Genomic DNA, 23,161 nt, shown 5'->3' on the forward strand with positions numbered 1-23,161 from the left:
ACCAACTGTGATTTGTTGTAAAAATGTTGTAAACGTAGCATCTCTCTTGTGAAAATGTTGTGAACATAGTTCCTCTCTATGAAAAATGACACATTTTCTAGAAGACATTATTGGCAAGACAAACACATAAAGAGAGAGAGAGAGAATTTTGTAAGGATGTATAAAATCCATATTTTACCCCTCCAATTCCAATATACCATATTATCTTATCACATATTTAAAAATAAACACAACCACACCTAAACTATTATAATATTCACATGTAAATCCAACCAAATTAAGAGTTTATTGAGATGTTATTAGATATTGTGATATAGATTAAATTTTAAGTAAAATGTTGATATGACAATCTTATATTGGAGGGTGTAAAACATAAATTTTATACCTCATTCTTACCAAATTCTCAATACTAAGGACAATTCTCAACCAAAAAAAAAAAAAAATCTATAGCGGGACATGTAGAACAAATGCAATGCCATAAGTTTCTGAAAGGTACGAAAAATCAATGGGCCTTTTTTTAGAAAACAAATAGGCTTTATCAGAAGGAACTGAACTCGCATCAATCAGCATAGTCCAAATCCTAGTATAGGGGAATTCCAAGTCTTGTTGAATTTCTAAATATGGACATCAATAACAAAGAGAACTGAACTCGCATCAATCAGCAGAATGATCAATGAAAAAAATTTCATTGAATAACAGTTGGTTAGCACATTTATCAATGTATGCTAGAATGATTTTGAACAATGGACAATAAGAATGGGAAGATTTTGCTCTCGAAAAGTTCTGAAGCTGACGGGAAGACTCCGTGGTAAGCGATTTGGATGCGAATGTCAGGTGAGCTGTTAGAAGGCACATTTGTTGGCAGCTTCTTCAGAATAGATTTATCGTCCTGGGATAACTTGATTCTCTGCATATTAAGCATTCATTCATAAGCTAAAATCACCATTCCATTTCCTAATCCAAGTCAGTAGTCTTCACTTGATCCACTTCTGTTGGGCTCCTTTCGTATCATGTTTTGTAAGTCTTGGACAACTTCAGACATTAGTGGCCTGAATTCTGGCCCAGACTGCAAATTATGATTGATGTTAGGATATCAACTCCATTTGGAGCGGAAAGCAAAATCAATTTTTCTAATAAATGCAATAATGTCTCATATAAAATTAGTTTGGAACTCCAAGCTGATTCTATTTGAGCTTTTGTCGCATTCTGTCTTAACCTGAGTGTACCCACACACAAATATGCTCAGGACCTAGTGGTGCCCCACTAGTAGAATATTTGGTAACAGATCTTAATCAATATCATATAGAAGTCAACAGTGATAACACTTACCTGAACACACCGAGCAATAATGTCTGCAAAGTTTGATAAAGATTTGGCTGGGTAATCTCCATTGAGAGCAGGATCAACCATCCTTGACAATGCATCAATGTCATGAAGCTGGGGGATTGCCCATCTCACTAGAAATTGCTCCCCACGAACCCGTGAGCTGTCCAAAAGGTTTAAGAAGACGTTATTTAACTGCAAAAAATTAAAATAAAAAAAGGGCATGCAGTCTTAAATACAATTTGGTTTTGCATTTTTACCTGTCATAGGACATCCGACCTGTTAAAAGTTCTAACATAACAACTCCAAAGCTGTAAACATCACTTTTGAGAGTATAAATTCCTGATTCAAATTCTGGAGCTCCATAACCATAAGCTGTTGACAGACTTCCTGACAGCTGAAAGTAAAATAATGTTAGACAGCTGCAGTGGCAGCAATGCCGAGAATAATCTAGTAATTGTAACTCAGTCCAACAATGAACTGTGTCAAGTTCAATTTAGTCTCTTAACTATAAACAGTGTCAATCTAGTCCCTCAACTTTCAAAGTCAAATAATTCTCATCCGTGAATCTCCTTTCCATTTAATTTTTTTATGAAATCAGCTGATGTAAAAGAATCCAAAATCAAAGCAATTTCAACTATTAATTCCATTAAAATTTAAACAGAAAGTAGAATTATGGCTTACCTGAGTTACAGCACCTGATGCTATCAATGAATCCAGACCACAATCAGAGACAAGCACCAAAAGATCATCATCAAGAAGAACATTGGCAGCCTTAAAATTCCTGTGCATGACAGGTGGCTGACAGGTCTCATGCAAATACCTTCGCACCAAAACAACAAAATCAGTACTAGAAATGGTGTATGCTTCTTTGAAAGTATTCATGCCAGAATAGAAACAAGGATAACTCTCCCCCTCATTTCCTCTTATTCAGTTTGTATGCAACCTAATTCAGTAATTTGTTGGGTTAAGTGAAGACTATAATTTTATAAATCAATCTGCAGATGTGAGAACAGCACCAACAAAGTTCCTTTTTCAGATGTAAGATTAATATATAACATCACGCAAATCTTTACCTCTTTGACCTTAGAGGTAAACTGAATTTCTGACCTCTTATAATAAAGTGATTGCATCAACCACCTGAAATGGGTTCTCATTCTTGATGATCCTTTTTTTTTTTTTTTTTTTTTTCTTTTTTCTATTAAGAAATTTTGTTGGTTCAACCTTTTAGATAAATTAGTTCTAGGTTTTTGACTAACATAAAAGTAATTCACATAAATTTCTTAATTAATCTCCTAGTTGATAGTGTAATTTTCTAACACATTTGGAAGGCACAACCTGGACCCTATCTACTTGAAGACGGGCAAATTGTGATAATCTGATAAATCTGACCCACAATTTTAATATATCTAATTTTAACCCATTATGAAGTTAACAAGTTAGGTTATAAATTTCCATCTTAATGGTTGCTTGACTTACTCTAAGGCTCTTGCAGCTCCAAGTGCCATCCGAATGCGGGCATTCCATGAAAGGTTTCTTTTATATTCATCATCTGAGTGCAGAACATCCTGCAGTGACCCGTTACTGCAATACTCGTAGATCAGAAGCCTTTGACCATACTCGGCACAGTAACCAATAAACTCAACAATATTGGCATGTCGGATTTTATCAATATTGTTTACCAGTTCAAGAAACTCATCATCTTTCTGCTGACTGGAAGCTCTCACGTCAAGTTTTTTGACCGCAAGTAGCTATAAAAGCATCCAAAAGAACAAATGTCAGTATGAAGCCATTGTACTGCAGTACCACTTGACTTTAGAACATATGTATATATAAGATCGCCATATGTAGTTCCATGTCACACATCTGGGATTTACATTAAGAGCTTTTGAGGACACAACATTGCTTTAATTATTTCACCATCTTTGTTATTCAATACGTATCTTGGACAAGAAATGAAAACAGAAAAATCCAAACTAAGAAGGAATAAATTTCTTTAAAGAGAATTGTTATATTTGACATGGTAGGGGATTTATTTGTGACAACAGAGACATGCAAACACTATTTTTTTTTTTTTTAATAAAAAAGACTTGACTTCAGCACCTTGTACTCCAATATTGCTAGTTGTTTTATACAAAATTGAAAAAATGTGAGCAACTTTGTTGGCCACAGAATGTAAATGTCATTCAACTTTGGTTGGTAATAAGAATAATTGAAGGCTAAAAAGATAAAAATTCTACATTCTGCCAATTAAAAGGAAAAGTCAAAACAGCATACAAGGAGTAATTATTCAGTAAAGTAAGTACTCCCGGAGAATGAAACAATTAAATAGTTGAGTAGAAGGAACAAAGATAGCAAACCCGGGAAAAAAAAGGGGGGTCTGAAGGTAGTGAGAGCCCAAGATAGGTTCCAACTATTAATACTTTCTACAAATTAATTTAATTTATAGTTGAGAATGGTACCTTCCCATCAGGAAGCTGTGCCCTATAAACAGTCCCCAGTCTGCCACTTCCTATAAGATTTTCTTGAGAAAAGCTGTTTGTATATTGCTGAAGGGATGCAATGGTGAAAGACTTTGCAAAAATGGGGAGATTTTTGGTGGATAGCTTCACTGTAGTTACTTTAGCAGGCAATTTCGGCTCTACAATGACCTTCTCAACAGGAGGTGGAGGAGGGGGAGGTGGAGGCGGGGCAGGAGAACGAGGGGGAAGTGAAAAGGGAGGAGGAGGAGGGGGAGGAGGATCTGAAAACATATCAAAAGCACTCATATCTATCCCGTGATCCTCCCTCTTTGGTATTTTGCCTGTTCCCTGCACATTTCTCTGTTTCTCATTCTGTAGTTTTGTAATTGCTCTTGCTCTTCTAGTCTCTGTTTGATCATCCTCCTTTGGCCTCACAACTACTGCCTTTGGAACTGTTCAAAGATCCTCAGGTCATTGATTTTAAAAATTACATAAATAAATAAAATATCATTATTACACACCAGATGACATATATTAAATTGATTGAAAAGCTAATGATAATAATCATTTTTACCTTTCTCGTTGGTTGGTAGAAGTAAGGATCCACTGTCCCTAGGATTCTGTCTGTCGCCTTCATATGCTATTATTCGATGCCGACTAGAAATTCTTTCAGCTTCTCTTCGTCTGCTAAATCTTGGCATAAGAAGTGCAAGTCCCAGTAACAGAATTATCAGTAAAAACACCGCTGCAATTGATATCCCAACCACCTGCTTAGTTGTTAAACCTTTCTTCTTTTGTCCAGAGTTTGATTTCTTTGTTGCAGATGGTGCATCAGCCATTTTCGGAGGTGTACGTCCAGTAGCTGGCCCCCAAAATGGTGGTGCTAGACTTGCTGGTGGTGGTTTTAATGGGGATGAAGGTGGAGGTAGTGGAGCAGTGGTAGCATTAAATGGGTTTCCATCTTTTCTGCACGGTCAATTATCATTATTGGTAAACAGATGTCCAAACTAACAAGTATAAACTACTAGGAATCCTGTTTCCTGTTTTATTGATAACAACATATAGCTGAATCCAAGCAAAACTGAAGGCAGACATGATAATCTTTTGATGAGGTTATCTATATAATCCTTACATCCTTGATAGTCCTGAAGGCTGCTCAGAAACTATAATAGAATACATGTTGACCTTGCTGACTTGCTGCATGGAAACCCATGCAAAACGCAAATTCACAAGTCACTAGGAAATGAAATTTTGATTATTATCACTGGTTCTTGTTCCTAGAAGAAATTCCTCAGTCTACTGGCAGCCATTGTGACCAGTGATATTGCTACAGCAGCTTTAATTTTCATTGGCAGGGAAACTACTTCAGCTTTCATTTTGAGATGCCAAGACCTAGTAGTCTCTTTGCAAAATCATGCAAGTCCGATATTTTTATGACCTCAAAGACTTATGTATAATTTTTTAGGTTATTTAATAAGATTCCCAGGCCTGCTTGTTTAATAGAGCTTGAATTGGTTGGTTTCTTTGACAGAGACTGTAGAGATCACACAAACATATAATGAGAAGCTTGTGTCTTAAGGGACATTGCCTATTCAGAAAATTCCTGAATAGGTGGAATGAGAAGCTTCCTTTGACATAAATATCTTTTTCCATCCGAGGTCATATAGTGAAACCATTTAGAATCTGTTTGGATACCGCTTATTTTATTGAAAACTGAAAAAACTATAACAAAATAATTTTTAAATGTGTGAATAGTACTGTGGGACCCATTTTTAATTTTTTTTAATAAAGTACTTGTGGGTCCCATGAACAGTGCACGGGACCCACTGAACAGTGCATATTGTCTCCTGAAAGCTGAAACGCGTGCATCAAAAAAAAAAAAAAAAAAGAAAGGAAAACGCAAACGCAGCTGGTGAAACGCCAATCCAAACGCATACTTAATATCCATGAGTTCATTTTTTTCAATTTTCAAATGAGAACAGTATTCTCTTTTAAAAGAAAATAAACTAATAATTCAAGGCTTGAGGTTCTCACTTGAAGTTTGGGATGCTTAACAGCTTCTCAGGTATTGGTCCAGAGAACTGGTTATTCTCTATATTCCTGATAAACAAGGAGAAATTTTGTCACAAGAAAAAAAAAATGTAGGCCAATGAACCATGATAAGACAGAATTAATCCTAAAAAATTACGAAAACACTGCATGATTCCCAAATTGTAAAAAGCATAAGAAATTAATATTTCTTTTGAAAATTAAATATGGTTGAGAACAGTACAAATCTTTAAGAGGCAGATCTTGTAAAGTGTCAAGGTTCCCAGACAACTGATTGTTCTGCAAGTGTCTGCAACAATGAAGTTAGCATCGTATGTGAGAAAAAGTAGGTCAAATGTAAAAAGCCTTACCAACACAAAATACTCACAGTGTGGTCAGAGAAGATAAATTTCCTAGAGAAGGAGGGAGCTCTCCACTCAAATTGTTACTGGACAAATCTCTGCACGCACAACAAAAAAAATAGAAGAGAAGGTGGCTCCATCAATTATAAGTAGCCCATAGAAGTTAATCTACATGAAGAATTTGCATAATACAAAATGAGATCCTACAGATTGATCAACCCTATCAGGGATTGAAAGGCATCCGGTATTTCTCCAGATAAATGGTTGTCATTTAGAGACCTGAAAGGCAAAGACAAAGAAAAGCTTATAGGAGAGTTATGTGAAAATTGGGATGCCTCCTACTAGGAACGTCTTAAACAAAAAAAAAAACAAAAACAAAAATAGAGAAGAGAAAAGCTTACATGGCTGACAGTTGAGTTAAAGAGGATAAAGAACTTGGGATGCTTCCAGTGAACTGGTTAGCTGAAAGAAAACTGTCAAAGGTAAAGACTATTATATCTTTTGCACAGAAGTGCAGAACAGGGATTTACATTCAAGCTTCATATATATAGACAGAGTATAACATTTTAATTTTGAAAAATAGTAATACATACATGTTTTGCATTGTAACAGGCAAATTGGATGGAATGCTCCCCCCAATATGGTTGTTGCTTAGATCTCTGCCGAAAAAGCAACAGCACAAATATTAATGACATTATGCAACAAATGTAACAACGAAAAAGATGACTAGCTAATATCCATAAAATGCCATACAATATGAATTTAAAGAATGGATTCCTGACTTTTCCTTCCCTGTTTATTTCAAATATCACATGCTTAGGGAACAAATTAAACAGATTGTTCATCACAAATGATGGAAAATTCAAAATAGGAATCAGGGTGTTCCAATGGTTCAATGAAAGCTAGGAAATAAGAACTACGTATGACATGCCTGGCACTGCATTTATGGATGAATGGTAAGTAACAAGTATTATTATCTTCAGAAAAATATCTAAACAGTCTATTTATGACATGGTATTTAGTGACTTCAAAGTGTTAAGTCCCTTTTTTACTTCATGAAAAAGTCCAATACTTCTGACACAATCCCTTATGTAGTGTCACCTCTTGTCATCGGATAATTGCCCAATCACAAGCTTAGTGTGGCCGCTCAGCTTGTTATAACCCAAAAAAAAGGACACTAAAATGGCCTCTAATTACTGTGACGGAAGAAACTGGGAGAAACAGATGACTAAGTCTAATTCATATTCTCAACAACAAAATATCATTCACACAATGTATGCATGCCTGTGGGACACACACACACACACAGAGAACACTTACATTGCATTGATAGAAGTAAACAGCCCTAAGTTATTTCCCAGTTCTCCTTCCAAATTAGCAGCATTAAGAACACTGCAAACCAACATTTCCATATGAGAGCTCAAAATTAAACATGTTTAGAAACATCAATGGATATATAATAGTAAAGAATAGGGACTACCATACATTTTCACTATGACTGTATTGTTACACACCACGCCTTGCCACGCTTCACCACATGGGTCTCCACCATTAGCAACCCAACCAGGAATAGCAGGGAGGCCCAGTGAAACATATAGGTTATTCATTGCAGCAACTGATTCAACAGAAAACAATGCTGATATTAATGTGTTGTCCAATTGACAGAAACATAAAATTAGAAAAGAACTCAAATTGCACAGAGTGACAGACACTTCTTCTCCATCATATTTTTAAGAGGCTGGGACACACACATTGGGCACCCTCCCCCAACCTAAATGTCCCAACAGTGATGATGTGCTACGACACCAAGAAACTTTACCAGCAGCTGATAACTTCGAACAAAACTATACCATTCAAGACAAGATGATTATCTCCAGAAAACTCAAAGCAAAATGACATAAGTAAAAGGGCTTTCTTTGCTGGGCCATACACAATCAATGATTGCTACCCCGGCAAACAAAAAACTCGACTCAGCTGAACTAAATTCATGTATTTAGCCCAAGTTCTAGATGAAAAAATAAATCAATAAACTTCAAGCCAGCATAAACATAACACTAATCTTGGATTTCCATTCGATTTACCACATTTTTCTCAGCAACTAAAACAGACAACAGAATCATAATGCTGAAGTTGCATACCCAGAAAACAAAATCCCTTACCATCACTTGGAGTAGTCTCTCCACGAGAAACCTGCGCTGCATAAATCAACACGAACCACAGCAAAAGCTGTGCATAGATCTTCAAATTATTGTACTTTACAGCAGATCTCTTCCCACCCATTGATCTCACGCTCAACCTTACTCCTCAATTCACTCTTCTCCAACAAAAGAACATCCTCCAATCTGAAAAATAACCAAACCACAAGCAAAATCAAGCTGACAGTCAGTGATCTTAGCACAGCCCACTAATCCAAAACAACCCAGAAAACCAAATTGCAAAACCAAAAACAAACAACACCCAGAATTCTGAACAAGCACTAAGACACATACATAAACAGAAAAAAAAAAACAAACAAATGAAAAAAAAAATCATACGTAAATATATAAAAACTAAAGATGGAACTAAACTTACAAAAAAGCAGGAATATTAGCAAATGCTGAAGAAAACAGAAGGCAAGGAAGAAATTTTGCAAGGACAAAAGTTGAAAAGAATTCAGAAACAACAAAAGAAAAAGGAAAAAGAGAGAAAATTTCTTTTAATGTGACACTAAGGCTAAATAAAACTTAAGAGCTAAGATTCAGTGAACATGGTAAAACCCAGTGGGCTACGTAAGCAAATATTGCGTCTTAATTATGTACAATATAAAATTGTATAGCCCTAACCTTTGAAAAGAGCTGGAAAAAGAAGAGAAAAGAGAAGGGAAAAAGGAGACGTGAAAAGTACTGTGAGACGTTTCTGTGAGAAACTTCAGACTCAGTCTCAGAACTCTCTTTTCTCTCTCTCTCTCTCTCTCTCTCTCTGTTTCTTTGTTCTCTATCTCTCTCTCTACTAAACTAAACTGAGCTTGGAACAGTCAATATGTGTGTGTGTGCGTGCGTGTAATTCACACATGTCTCCTTTTGGTAACTCTTCGGTGAAAGAGGTGAAATGGAAATGGCATTGACACTACTTTCTAGGCGCGTACCAATAGCAATAGGGTTGTGTTACAATGTTTGACCTTTCTATTTTTGGTATGGTTTATCTTTTTTTTGTTTGTGATTCAAGTTTTTATCTTTAATTATTTTGGGTATAAAAATATGTAAACAAAATTTATTTTTCCTTTTGATTTTTTGTGAATGTATTTGAACAAGTTTATCTTTATTGATATGGTTTGATTGGTCTACATTTTATGTTTATTGAATTTACATAGCATTTTATTAGATTTTTGTTACCTTACAAAAAGTAGGAATGACTTAATGAGATATTTAATTCAATTTCATTCCCATAAAAGAGAGTTTCACTAATTAGTAATCATACGACTCTTAACAACTAATTATAAGATTTTTTTTTATATATAATATTAGTGTATAATTCATGTAGATGCACGGTACAATTAAAAATAATTACAATTGCATACATATATGAGATCAAATTATACCTAAGATAAGAGTTTTACATTTTTTTAAGCCATAGATATATGCATGAATTTTACTTTTTTTTATTTGTTTATTTGTATATACACATGAATTTACTCTTTTTTTTTGTTTAATGGATTTTTTATGGTTTATTTATATTAAACTATATATCTTTTGCACAAAAATTAAATAGGACATATTGTGCAAAATTAGACAACAATTTGAATCCAATTTAGAATCTAATTGAATTTTCTCTTAACTTTGGCTTTATATATATATATATATATGCGTGTGTGTATGTAACTCTTATTTTTGTTGATTCTTCAATACGATTTATCCTACAAATAAATTTAGCCAGTTATATATTTTAATTATTGTGTCTTCCATTCATTTACTGTAGAGAATATGAGAAATACTTGCACACTTCTTTTTAACATTAAAACATTTCTCTTAACCAATAACATTTTTAAAGATTTTTTTCCTCAATAAAAGCATATGTTCTTGTGTATAATCTATCTCACTCATAGTTATTTTATAAAAGAATACCCATTATAATTAATTATATATCTCTTCTACTTGTGCAAATTTACTAAGCTTTAATGAAAGATAGAAATCCCTTAAAAATATGTAAACAAATTTTTTTTTCTTTTGATTTTTTATGAATGTATTTGAACAAGTTTATCTTTATTGATATGGTTTGATTGGTCAAAATTTTATGTTTATTGAATTTACATAGCCTTTTATTATATTTTTTTACCTTACAAAAAGTAGGAATGACTTAATGAGATATTTAATTCAACTTCATTCAAATAAAAGATAGTTTCACTCATTAGTAATCATATGACTCTTAACAACTAATTATAAGAGTTGTTTCTATATATCATACTTGTGTATAACCTATGTATATGCATGGTACAATTAAAAACGATCATAATTACATATATAAGTTCAAATTATACTTAGTGTAAAAGTTACATTTTTTTTAAGTCATAGATATATGTATATATATATATATGAGTTTTACTCTCTTGTTTTTGTTTTATTTTTTATTTTATATATATATATATATACATGAATTTACTCTTTTTATATTTATTGGGTTTTTTTATGGTTTATTTATATTAGATTATTCATCTTTTGCACAACATTAACTCACTTAAAATAAAAATTAAACAGGACACATGGTGCAAAACTAGACAACAATTGAAATCTAATTTAGATTATAATTGAATTTTCTCTTAACTTTGGCTTTTAATATATATATATATATATATATATATATTACTCTTATTTTTGTTGATTCTTCAATAAGATTTATCCTACAAATAAATTTAGTGAATTCTATATTTTAATTATTGTGTTTTACTATAGAGAATATGAGAAATAGTTGCGCACTTCTTTTAACATTAAAACATTTCTCTTAACCAATAACATTTTTAAAGATTTGTTTTCCTTAATAAAAGCATATGTTCTTGTGTATAATCTATCTCACTCAAAGTTATTTTATAAAAAATATCCATTATAATTAATTATATATCTCTTGTATTTTTGCAAATTTACTAAGCTTTAATGAAAGATAGAAACCGCCTTAAAAATGCATATTAATGTCCATGAATCTCAATTATGAGTGTGTGATAGTAATTTATTAAATAATGGACAATGTTTAGTTTAAATAAATGTCCTCCAACCTACTACATGACAATTTATATGACTATTCACACGTATTATTTGAACAAGTTACAAAATTCATTTAAAAAATCATGTGATTAAAAACACACATGATTCATGAATAATCTTTTTAACGGCTACTTATTGTGATGGAGGAAGTTTCCTCCAAATTGAGATTAGACTTTTTCCTTAAATTATAATTGAACAAGGCTTATAGTTATAGAATATTTAATTTATTATGCAACAATAAATCTAGGAATAAAAAAAAAGGAAAAGGAATCCATGTAACGCCATTTTATCCAAACTTAAATAGTAGATATCTTTTAATACGAATAAGGTCAATGAGAAAAGTACAAATAATTTAAGATTAATCAGACTTAATCCAATTGTATTCTTGACTAACTTTTATTTGCCAATTGTGGTTTAATTTTTTTTTTTCTTTAATCACCAATGACCTATGACACCTTTAATAATTTTGAATTTCATGTATATAAAATGTAATTTATCCAATATATAGGCATAAGATTCTCTTGCAATTCTTGTAGTGTGATGATAGGGTGATTGTTTTGATGGAAAGTGTCATCCACGTACGTCCTATGCGCGTCATAGCGATGTGTTTAATTTTTTTATTTTTATATATTGCAACTGTAACTTGACAATAATAGCCGCCAGTTTTTCTATGGGCTTTCACGTGGTCGGTCGAATTGTCGTTAACTAGTCATGGGCTTTGTGTCGTAGCCAATCGAAGCCCACAGAAATTCTTTATTTATTTTTTAAAGCAATTTTGTAAGAAGTACTAAGAAATGACTAAAAATATTATGATAATATCTTATTTCAACTTTCAAAAAATAATGAGAAAGAACCAAAAAAAAGAGAGGTGTTGTTGGAATCAAAGAGGACAAGGGAAAAGATAAAAGTGTCTCATAATCCAATGAGTATGGACTAATAAATGTATTTTATCAAATTGGATAAATATGTGCCAAAGGCAAAGAAAGATATTGAATATCTTTTACCAATCTTTATTATTAATCAATTATAGTTTTGATATTAGACTCGTAATAAATAAATAAAATTTGAAAATTACTCTATTATCAATAAGTGTTTTCTTTTAGTATTGATTTAGAACACGCAAATTAATTTAACATGATTATCCAAATTCAAGATCAACAACATGTTGGAACATAATTTTGATCAAAAGTAAGCTCGGAAAAAAATAAAGTTTTATATAAAGACAATTTATCAATAGCATTTGGACTAAAACATGGGTAACAATAGACAGTGTTGCCATTTTGTGGTTTGAAAGATTAAGCAAAAAATAAAAGAGAGTTTATGGGCACAATAAAGTCTCATAATATTTTTACAACTTTATTTTGTGTTGTGATGGATCTAAACGTTATTTTTTTACTTATAATAAGCTGATATCTTAACTTGTTGTGAAAATATTGTGAAATTTTGACATTTTGTCATGGTTGGAATAAAAAAATTCCTCCAATTTCCATCCTACCTATTAATATTAGGATTAGTATGAAAGATTATAAAGAGATAAACTTCATCACTTCATTTATTATTGATAAACGTTTGCATGGTGATATATTTGAATTATAAACTAGTTTGGAAGTGAGTTTCAAATATAAATATGGGCATCAATTATCTCTTTCTTTTTTCTTTTTTTTTTTCTTTTTTTCCATGTCAAGTTGTGCCGTGGATTTACGAAATCTAGACATGCTATTTTATTTATGAAGGAAAGTACTACTTGGTCTAATCGCCAATGACTCAGCCAATCTAGTTAGTAAAACGTAAGGGATAGGTACCTTTTGTTGATAAGTGTACGGGCCAACTAACTGAATCCACATCATTTATACATCAAGATAAGCACGTTTTGATAGAAAATCAATCAAAATCAATCAAATAATTCTAAGGAATAAGGATAACTGTAACATTTCTCACGACCTTTCCCCAACTATTGTATACCCAACTATTGTATAATACTTGTGAGTGATAAAGAAAAAGAGTAATATTAAAATTATTATTTTTGACATAGTTTTTATCATAATTTACTCATATAACAAAGTATGAGCGGTGGAAACTCAATTATTTTACTCAATCACTCATAACTTACCATATGAGCAAATTGTGATAAAAGATGTAATTATCATATTTTTCATTATAAAAATAGTAACTTTATGTAAAAGTGACAAAGAGTCAATCATAATTTTTCACATAAAATTATAGTGAAAATAGCATAAAAAAAATATTATGATCCTATAACAACTTAAATCAATTCATAAAATTGAAGGGAAAATATTAGTAGGTAGAGTTTTGTTTTAAAGAGACATTCCCAAATCTAACCCAAAAAAAAAAAAAAAAAAAAAGGACATTCCCAATAGCCCACTTGGCTGAGGACTAGGGGTGTGCATGGGTCGGGTTGGGTCGGGTTGAGGGGATTTTTTGACCCAACCCACCATAGTGGGTCAAAAAAAATTCAACCCAACCCAACCCATCACATAAGTCCAACCCAACCCAACCCAACCCAACCCACATGGGTCGGGTTGAACCCATGGGTTTGACAACTTTTTATTATTATTATTATTAAATTGAGTAAAAAAAAATATAAATATTAATATATTAAAAAAACTTAAAGATTAGTATCAATGTAAATCTATAAAGGCTCAACACTAATGACTAAACAATAATAGTAATTTATTAGGATTTGTGTGAACTAATTGGCTTTTATATAGGATAGGAAAAATTGGTTATTTAAAAAAATTTATTAATTATATAATACATTTTTTATATATATTAAATTAGTATTAGTAGGAGGAATTGAGAAAATGTTGCTCTACAGCTGGTTTTTTTAAAAAATTATTAAATATATAATATATATTTAAATATATATATATAAGTGCCCTACAATTGATTTTTCTTTTAAAAATTTATTAAATATAAAATATATTTTAAATATATATTAAATATGGTAGGTCGGGTTGGGTTTGGTGGGTTTGTAATTTTATGACCCAAACCCAACCCGACCCGCTATAAATTTTTTTTTTATAACCCAACCCAACCCACCAAGCCTAAAAAACCGACCCAACCCGGTGGGTCAGGTTGGGTTGGATCGGGTTTGACGGGTCGGTGGATTTTCTGCACACCCCTACTGAGGACCGTTTGGGCGCATCTGCCATCACATGGATAACATAGAAAATATCCAGGTAAGAAAGGAGAGCTTTTTCAAAAGTCACATTTTTCTTTCATATCTTTCAACGGACAAAAAGAAAGTCATATAAATATAGGAAAAATTCTGCGTCTTAAAAGGCTAGCGGTCTTTATCTATTTTAAACGGGTCCTCAGTCCTCACTGTCATTTTCACTTGTCAACGAATCTATCCTATTCTATTTCTCACCCACCGTCTCATTTTACACATAACTCCAACTAAGTTAGCAATTTTATTTTTTATTTTTTACATATGATATGGGTAACATTTATGTTCAATTAATTTTACTATTTTTTTATGGGAATTTAATTATGTTATTGTATTGACCTATGAAATATATAATTGTCAAGAGTCTTGTAAGTCAATAAGTATCTTTTGATTTTTTTGATAGGGAAGTTCACGAGTATCTTGAATTATAAAAAGGGTTCAGTAAATGTATGCTCTTAGGGCATATATTAGTAAATTCGTCTTGGGAAAAAAAAAATTCAAGAATTGAAAAAACTATTAAAACTTTTTCAATTTTTGATAAAATTTTTTCTAAAAATAGTATACTAACGTGTGCCCTAAGTAAATCTGTTTTGGGAAAAAAAAAATTTCGAGAATTGAAAAAACTATTAAAACTTTTTCAATTTTCGATAAAACTTTTTCTAAAAATAGTATACTATCGTGTGCCCTTAGGGTACACGTTAGTAAAATCCTTATAAAAATAGTATTGAATTAAATAAGTTTTGAATTTATTTTTTGATTTCAACTCAATAAGAAATTAGTTACTCAAAAAAAAAAAAAAAAACTTAATAAGAAATTAAAAAGTTAATTATTATGAATGAATGATAACTAAACTATGTGACCTTAATTATTCTAAGATAACATATCCAATTTATTTATTATTTTTTTTTGAGAAGAAGATAACATATCCAAATTAGAAGGACATCATTGCTGAATAAAAATTTTAATTGTTCATGTTGTAATAATAGTTATGCTGACAATGGTTTGCTTTGGGATCCTAGTCCAAATATCAGTCATATGCTTTAATCGTTTCATTTGTCTAGAAAACAATTTCATTAAAGAGTTTTAAAGGGCTCTTGAAACTAAAAACAACTTTACGGCGAAAGTTAAAATTTTAAACTTTTAAGAAAAATCTCTACAATTTATTGTTCTTATTTTATAAATCTATAACTTTAAACTTCAAAACTCCATTCATTTTAATTTACTAAACACTCAAAAATGAAGGAACTTTTCGATTAAAATAAAAACCTACATTGCAAAAGCTCTAGAATTAAATTCTACTTCTTAGAGTATTCATATTGGTGGAACTATTTTTTTAGCTATTTGGCACCACAAAAAGCTACTTAATCTATTTTATCTACTCACTTTACAAAACATCTAGTATCAGTGGATCTATTTTAACTTTTAACACAATAAAATAATATCCATTACAATGAACTACCAACATCCACTACGCCCTAAACCTAATCACACCCAACAGCCATCAATTGCCACCATGTACAACCCACTACCAAAAATACACCACAAACTAATCAATGGCACAAACTATAACCACCGCCAACCAAGAACAACCACCCACAACCACCGCCAAAAATCCAAATTAGCCAAAAACCACCACACAAATCACCACCAACACAGCCACACCATGACTAACCCACGAAACCCAGCCAAACTGCCACCACGAAATCTAGCCACACCACTAAAACCGAATTTCTCTGCCTCGTTTCTACATTGATCGGTCTCGCGGCGCTCTTAAATTCGATGAAGGTGGTGCTGGTGGAGTTAGTTAGGAACAAGGTTTAGGCGTGGTGGGGGATTGCGTTGTGGGCAAGATGACTTGGCGGAAGGGTGACTGGGAGAGAGATGGGTTGGTGACGGGGCTTGGGTTGACGATGGAGCTTAGGTTGACGGTGAGATAGAGGACTAGGCTTGTTGGTGTTGGGTGAGTAGTGAGATGGAGGACTGGGCGAGATGGGTCACGGCGAGGGGCAGGGGAGTGGGCCAGTGACAGTTGGGCTTTGGGGGGTGGGCTGGCGGCGATGAAAGGGTGATGACTCTCGGCAGAGGTGAGAGTTAAGAGAGAGAGGTGAGAGTTGAGAGAGAAGTGATTGAATTGTCGAGTTGAGTAAAAAGAAATAGGAAAAAAAGAAACAAATAAATAATATTTTAATAGGAGGTAGGAATAAAAAATTATTTGTTTTTTTAGCTTTCAACTACAGTACACAGCCATATATAGTTGTGCACTATAGCAATGTAGGTAAAAATTTTACCTATACCACCACCAATGTAGCACCCTTTTTGTATATGGTGGTGCTAAAAATAGCTTTTTAGCTCCACCATTGTGGATGCTCTTATAATGATGCCAACGAAGCGTAACAGCATATGTTGCCATTTGATTAAAAAAAGATGTTATATCTATATAGTTTATTAGGGTTATTTTAGTGTTGACTAATTTCAAGTTAAAAGTTTTGATGTAATCATATAGTTTCCTTGTACTCAATTTATTTGAGTTGTAATTGGGTTGGATGTAAAACTAGGAGATACCAGAAGTTTCCGTTTAGTGTGTTATATTCAAGAGTTTTGGTTGAGCAAAATACAATTGGTTCAGCAAGATTCAATCAGAGAGGTTTGCTTGTCCCTCACCAGTCATCTAGGTCAAGCGAGATGATTAGTGTGGCTTCCAGAGGAACTCGCTTGACACTCGCCAAACACCTTGGTAAAGCTAGTGGAAAAACAGATCCCTTGACTAGTTGCAACACTTGTTTGACTGACCTAAGCTTTTTAATGAGGTTTTTTTTATTTTTTTATTTTTTTATTTTTTTATTTTTTTTTAAGCCATTTAAACCCCAAACCCTACACATATATAAACTTGGTTTTGTAACCCTAATTTAGAAGAGAGGAAGACAGCCACAAAGCAAAGAAAGACTAGATCTAAAAATTCCTAACCTCTTCCTACCATCTCCCATTGAATATCTTTGAGAGGAGAGTCCATCCAAACACCTTGTTACCTGAAGTGCATTTAATTGGTGCTAAAAGATCTTCAAGAGGTCTTGAAGTAACCAAGAGATTGGTTTAAAGGCCATCATACTTGATGTGCGTTTGGAGAATGCAAAGACAAACAACTAGTGAAGTATGTAGCTAGTAAGAGTTGGAGGCTCAAGTATATACACATTATATAACTAAAGGTTCTGTAAGCCGTTATGTATTGCAACTATCTTTATAATAGATTCTATTTAGTGGGTAGTCCCGGACTTTTTTTTTTTAAAGGTTTATCTCCGTAATCATATCTTGTCTTGCTAAAGGCGTGTATTGTCATTTATTTACTTTTATTATTTATCCATGGTGCTTACAATTTGAATTGGCTTAAATCAACCACTTGGCTAAATTCAATTTGGTTAAAATTAGTAGCAAACCGCACTAATAGTAGAGTAGGTAACAAAGGTCACAATTGCTACCCTTTCAGATATACAAAAGAGGCAAATCCAAATCCTGTTCATAATTGAGAATCCGTCCCATCATTTTTATAAACAAAAAAAAAAAAAAAAAATGGACGGAATAAATTGAAGTTAAAACAAATTTTTTCTAGAGGGTATTTGTGGTGATGAAAGAAAAAACATAGACAGCAACCTCTTAGCTGAGTTTAGCCATTAAATATAGCGGTTATGTCACTCTCATAAAAAGAAAAAAAACTTTGGATATATACACAATAATGTGTAGCCTAAATATGTAGTTTCATTCTCTATGGTGTGACGGCGAACCAACCAAAATACAAACTGGTTTTGTCTTTCACCAAATGTTGTCTAAGAGATATGGTGGGGGTCCCACCAGTCCACCCCCTTTGAAGTTCGAATCTTGATGCTCATGTTCCTTTCTGTTGGCTGTGACGCAGAAGCCAAGTTTAGTTGATTGTCCTAGAAGAAAAACCAGGGCCCAATCACGAAGTGACACGTGTGCTATTGAAGCTTTTGTTGCTTAAAGATTTATTATACAATACACTTTTGCTTTTTGGAGGAGCCGGATATTAAAGTATAAATAAAAAATAATAAAGTGAAAAGTAGAAAGTAGAAAGTTATTACTATAAAAAATCTGTGTAATAAAACTTAAAAATATCTTTGTTTTTAGTGGCTCTGATTGGCCAATGTTGTTTAGGATTCTTTCCACTCAAAAAACACAACGCATGGGAACTACGAGTTTTGGTCACGTCAGTTATATAAAGAATTCAAGTTTATTGGTTATCCAATTTGGGTGAATTACAAAGTAAAAATAAAGGTTCTTGTGACGAAATAGTCTTACCTATCAACGTTTTTAACAGTGATAGATATTCACATAGTAAAAATAAAAAATAAAAACAATAATAGACATATGTTGAGGTTGTGACAAACTTTTAAAAACTTTAACGTTTGATTCAATTCTCTTCATTATATTTGATTTTAATTATTGTTAAAACATTGTACAAACGTACAATTGTACATTAACAATGAAAACAAACGGACCTATATGTCTACTCGGAACAAAGCTATGTATTATGATTTGGAAAACCGTGGTCCATTTATCCAAACAGAAGTAAAAATTAGTTTTAGCCTTTACAAATTAGGTTATTTAAAAAACTTTGCCCCCACCTTCTTTTAAAAGTTATCATGACTTTTGAGTGAAGTTGTGATGTGCCTTTATGATTTATGTTAGAATCCTTTTCTCTCTTTTTTGTATATATGTGTTTGTTTCTCAAAAAAAAAAAAAATATTTAAAAAACTAATAATAAATTATAAAAACGCAATTCCAAATTTTAGATTACATTCGTTTATACTATTTTCTTTAATTAATCCTCTCATACAAAGTATAAACACGCTATAGTTCCACTTCAATAATTTTAGTTTGATTAAAGGTTGGACTTGGTCCGCAAACACCTGCAAAGAAAAACAAGGACTTGCCGCCCCGGATGTGCTAGTGAGGAAGCCCTTTGATGCTTAAGCCAGTACAATGATTAGATTGTGTAAGAGAGTATGCCCAAATTAGAATTTTATTTGTATATATAAAAACTTGCAATGGTTGCTATTTGTGTCATTGTTGGAGATAGAATTAAGTCGAGATTTTGGAGGATTCAATCCAGTACAATTTGTCCCACTTAAAAGCATTCATATCAGTTTGTGTAAAAAATTCTGTATATTATAGTATAAGAACTTTTTTTTTTTTTTTTAATTTTACATATTCATTTTTCAAAACATCTCACATTAGATTATCTATTTTAGTACAATATATTTTAGTATAAGAACTTACTTTTTCTATTTTACATACTTACTTTTCAAAACATCCCATATCAGATTATCTATTTTACACTACATTACATTAAAATATCAATTTTTCTTATTTTTTTTAATTATTTCTCTTTTTTCACATATAATAATCATTATTCACTTATTTCATTCAGCCTCGAGACATGTAGAAAAAGAATAAAAAACTACATATAAAGTTAATAGTGTCAGTATAAATTTACACAATTACCGTAACAACTTTGCAATTAACACATTTTTAACTTGCTTGATATTAGTGTTTTTCGAGATTAAATGTGTAAAATTGATGTCTTTTTATTATTATTTTGCAGTGATCGGTGCAAATGCTCTAACTTAGGAATTAACCTTTAATTGTTAGGGGCTGGTGACAAGGAATCCAACGGTGATAAAGGGAGAAGGTTCTTTCACAATGTTCACATCCTTGTGAAGTTTTCACTTCGATGAATTTTGCGGGCTTTGGATGTGTTGGTCGATGTACCATCTCATCAGTTTGAAGTTTGAATTACCATATTAACCACTTCGTTTGAGGTCGAGCTGATCTAACTTGTCATAAATTCTCTCTATCATACTCTATGTCCATGTATTGGGTTACAATCCCACCTAAATCAAATGGTGGAAGACATTTCATTTTCTTTATTTAGCTTAAAATTTTACATTTCTTTATTTATTTTACACCACAACTTGGTTAGATACAAGGAAATATTAGTGATCCTTAAAGAATGATAGAAATGATAGTCCCCTTTTGACTTTTGTGATAAACATAACAAACATGTTTAAATCTCTTTTTGTCAGAAAAGAACAAAGATTTTTTGAAGCAACAGATCCAGCAAAAGAATTTCTTCTTTCATTGATCTTCAGGGGTTTGCTAATTCTGTTATCAAAGATCACAAAGTTTAGGATGCTATTATTTCTATAAAACCGGTCACTATTGTTCTCTATATCAAGTTCCATTAGTTGACTAAGCTTTATAATAAAATATAAAAAAAATATTTATCTTTTTTTTTTTTTTTGGATGAGAACAATATTTATCTTTATATATACAAGGAGGAGATTGGCGTTAAATGCATTACAAGAGTTTTTTTTTTTGTTTTTTTGAGAAGACTTGATTCTTCCTTTGATAATTTTTTTAAAAAAAAAGCTTTAGTAGTTGATGGCAAAAATCTTTTTTAGGCCCTCAATTTTTAAGGACAATTTAGTTCTAAAAAAAAAATTGTCTCAATTCCTAGTTTCTTAACTTAATGAATTAATTGTGTCAACGTAGTTTTCAAAGAAAGATTAAATTGACATCAGTTAGAAACTAATCGACAAATATATATATTGTGATTTGTGAGGACCAAAATGAAATTGACCCTATAAAGTTGAGTAGTGAAAGGCGCTTTACGCATTGATTTTATAGGTTATTCTTAAAATTTTAAGACACGCCATGGTTTTGAGAGAGAATCTAAAATGGGTTTAAATTAAATTAATTGAGGTAAAATGTAGTAGTTAGGACTTAGGACCACGAGAAATGAAGGCTGTGTGTTCCCACGGTCATATGAATTGGTCACATGTCATTGTATAATCAGACTGTGTCAACCTCCAACGCTATCGAACTCAAAATTGTCAGTTTGCTGAGGAGATCAATGTTTATATGCTCATTTACACCATGCTTTCCATCTTCAACCATCATCACCAATATGTGTTCTTTTAAGTTTTGAATCAAATGTCCCGGGACCACTGTGTTTCCATTGACTTAAATTTGGTTGGTAGGGTTGTGCTTCCATCTGTATTTTTCAAACAAAATCATGGTTACCTAGTCTCGATTAGTCTCTGTCATATTTTCTAAATCACATTACTATCAGCATAACAAAAACTAACAAAAAAATGCATTTAAATGTTTGAATAGGACCCCAGTGGACTTGGGCTTTCAAATGGGGCGTCTCACATTTCTTGCCTGCATTTAATATATAGATTAAAACAACAATAGAACAATGGATGGATGTATCAATAGAATAGTGATCATGTTATTTGGATACTGTCAGAGGTTTTTCGTAAATATAGCTTCAGACATGGAAAAAGAGAGGGCAATCAACTTGCTCATTTCATTGTTAGAAGAGTCAACTTGCTCTTAATATATGGGTAGAAAATCTACTGTTTGAACTGGATATATTCTAAGCTGATTTAGTTCATTTATAAATTTTTTTTTATCGGTTTCTAGGAAAACAAAAAAAAAAAAAAATCAATAAATAAAACAAAAATAAGGGTAAGGGCAATATTGTATTCCAAGGAGCACAGATGTTTCTAGAACCAGCAAAAGGAACCAGCAAAAATATGAACTCAAAATGGGTTTTTTTTTTTTTGGGTTTGCAAACTTGAAACATATTACTATGTAGAGTCAAGTATTCTTTATAGCTGTTTGTCAAAAAAAGAATGAAGAAAGTATTCTTTATAGCTGGAAGCATAGCTTTTTGTCTTTTCTTTATTACCATTAGTAATATTATTTTCTATATGGCCATATGGGGAGAAATGAATTGCCATTCCAACTAATCGGTAAGTAGGGATCAAAATAGATCCTTCTAATAATTAAAATTGACTTGTTGATTTTGTGTCTTCCAAAAAGGGTCCCAGAAAGTGGAAACGTAAGGAAATTGTGGGAGCTCTTGTTTAATAAATGTGTGAAAGTGCCCGGAAAATGTAGTCCAGGCTGCTGCCTGGTCTTATTGACCACGTAGAATTTCAAATTCCTCTATTTTTCCAAGAACACGTGTGAAAGAGAGAAAGTGCGAAGAGAATATTTGTGTATTCTATGGGTATTAATCCTTAATTTAATCATCATTGATGTCCATAAGGTTATTGTATGATTGTATAATTGCCTAATCAAATCCGCATGGTGTATCATAATTGGCACATAAGTTTGTTTTTAGTTGCCTTGATGGAAGGAGTAGACATGACATATCAAGTGTTTCTTCTTATTCATACATAATCATCATTCATCTACGCATTTGTCCTACCAGAATGGGAGGGTCCCCTTTCCCATTCATGAAATTATGGTTTTGTTTTTTGTGGTAGAAATGTTATGAAATTATATTGGAGAGCAAAATGTAATCCTGACAAAATTTGGACATTTTTGTAGGCCCAAAAGATGTGAAAATTTTCAGCCGGAGTTTTGGGCCATATAAAAAGGGTCCGTGATTCGACCTCATTCAAACTAGCCCACCCATGAAAACCGAAGATGGGCTTTTGTGCACAAAATACAATAGAAAGCTTCATTCATCGGTGA

The 23,161-nt window shown here is 32.3% G+C and overlaps 1 protein-coding gene across 2 annotated transcripts; it reads right to left on the minus strand.

Moving 5' to 3' along the window:
• Positions 1-512: 512 nt before the first annotated feature.
• LOC115955875 (protein STRUBBELIG-RECEPTOR FAMILY 3-like) lies at positions 513-9,160 on the minus strand. Of its 2 annotated transcripts, none has more exons than XM_031074265.1 (17): positions 8,998-9,160; positions 8,335-8,517; positions 7,661-7,790; positions 7,496-7,567; positions 6,769-6,834; positions 6,577-6,648; positions 6,383-6,454; positions 6,202-6,273; positions 6,058-6,123; positions 5,820-5,885; positions 4,360-4,751; positions 3,786-4,237; positions 2,803-3,074; positions 2,008-2,146; positions 1,584-1,720; positions 1,330-1,486; positions 513-1,066 (listed from the first exon to the last, which is right to left on the minus strand). In XM_031074265.1, exons 2-17 carry the CDS (start codon positions 8,453-8,455, stop codon positions 965-967), a joined length of 2,388 nt encoding a protein of 795 aa, XP_030930125.1. In that variant the 5' UTR covers positions 8,456-8,517; positions 8,998-9,160; the 3' UTR covers positions 513-964. The 2 variants fall into 2 exon arrangements, with proteins under 2 accessions (XP_030930125.1, XP_030930126.1); XM_031074266.1 differs by lacking the exon at positions 8,998-9,160 and adding an exon at positions 8,747-8,958.
• Between the last annotated feature and the right edge of the window lie 14,001 nt (positions 9,161-23,161).

This window comes from Quercus lobata, chromosome 8 (genome assembly GCF_001633185.2).
Source record: "Quercus lobata isolate SW786 chromosome 8, ValleyOak3.0 Primary Assembly, whole genome shotgun sequence".
Classification (NCBI taxonomy): Eukaryota; Viridiplantae; Streptophyta; class Magnoliopsida; order Fagales; family Fagaceae; genus Quercus; species Quercus lobata.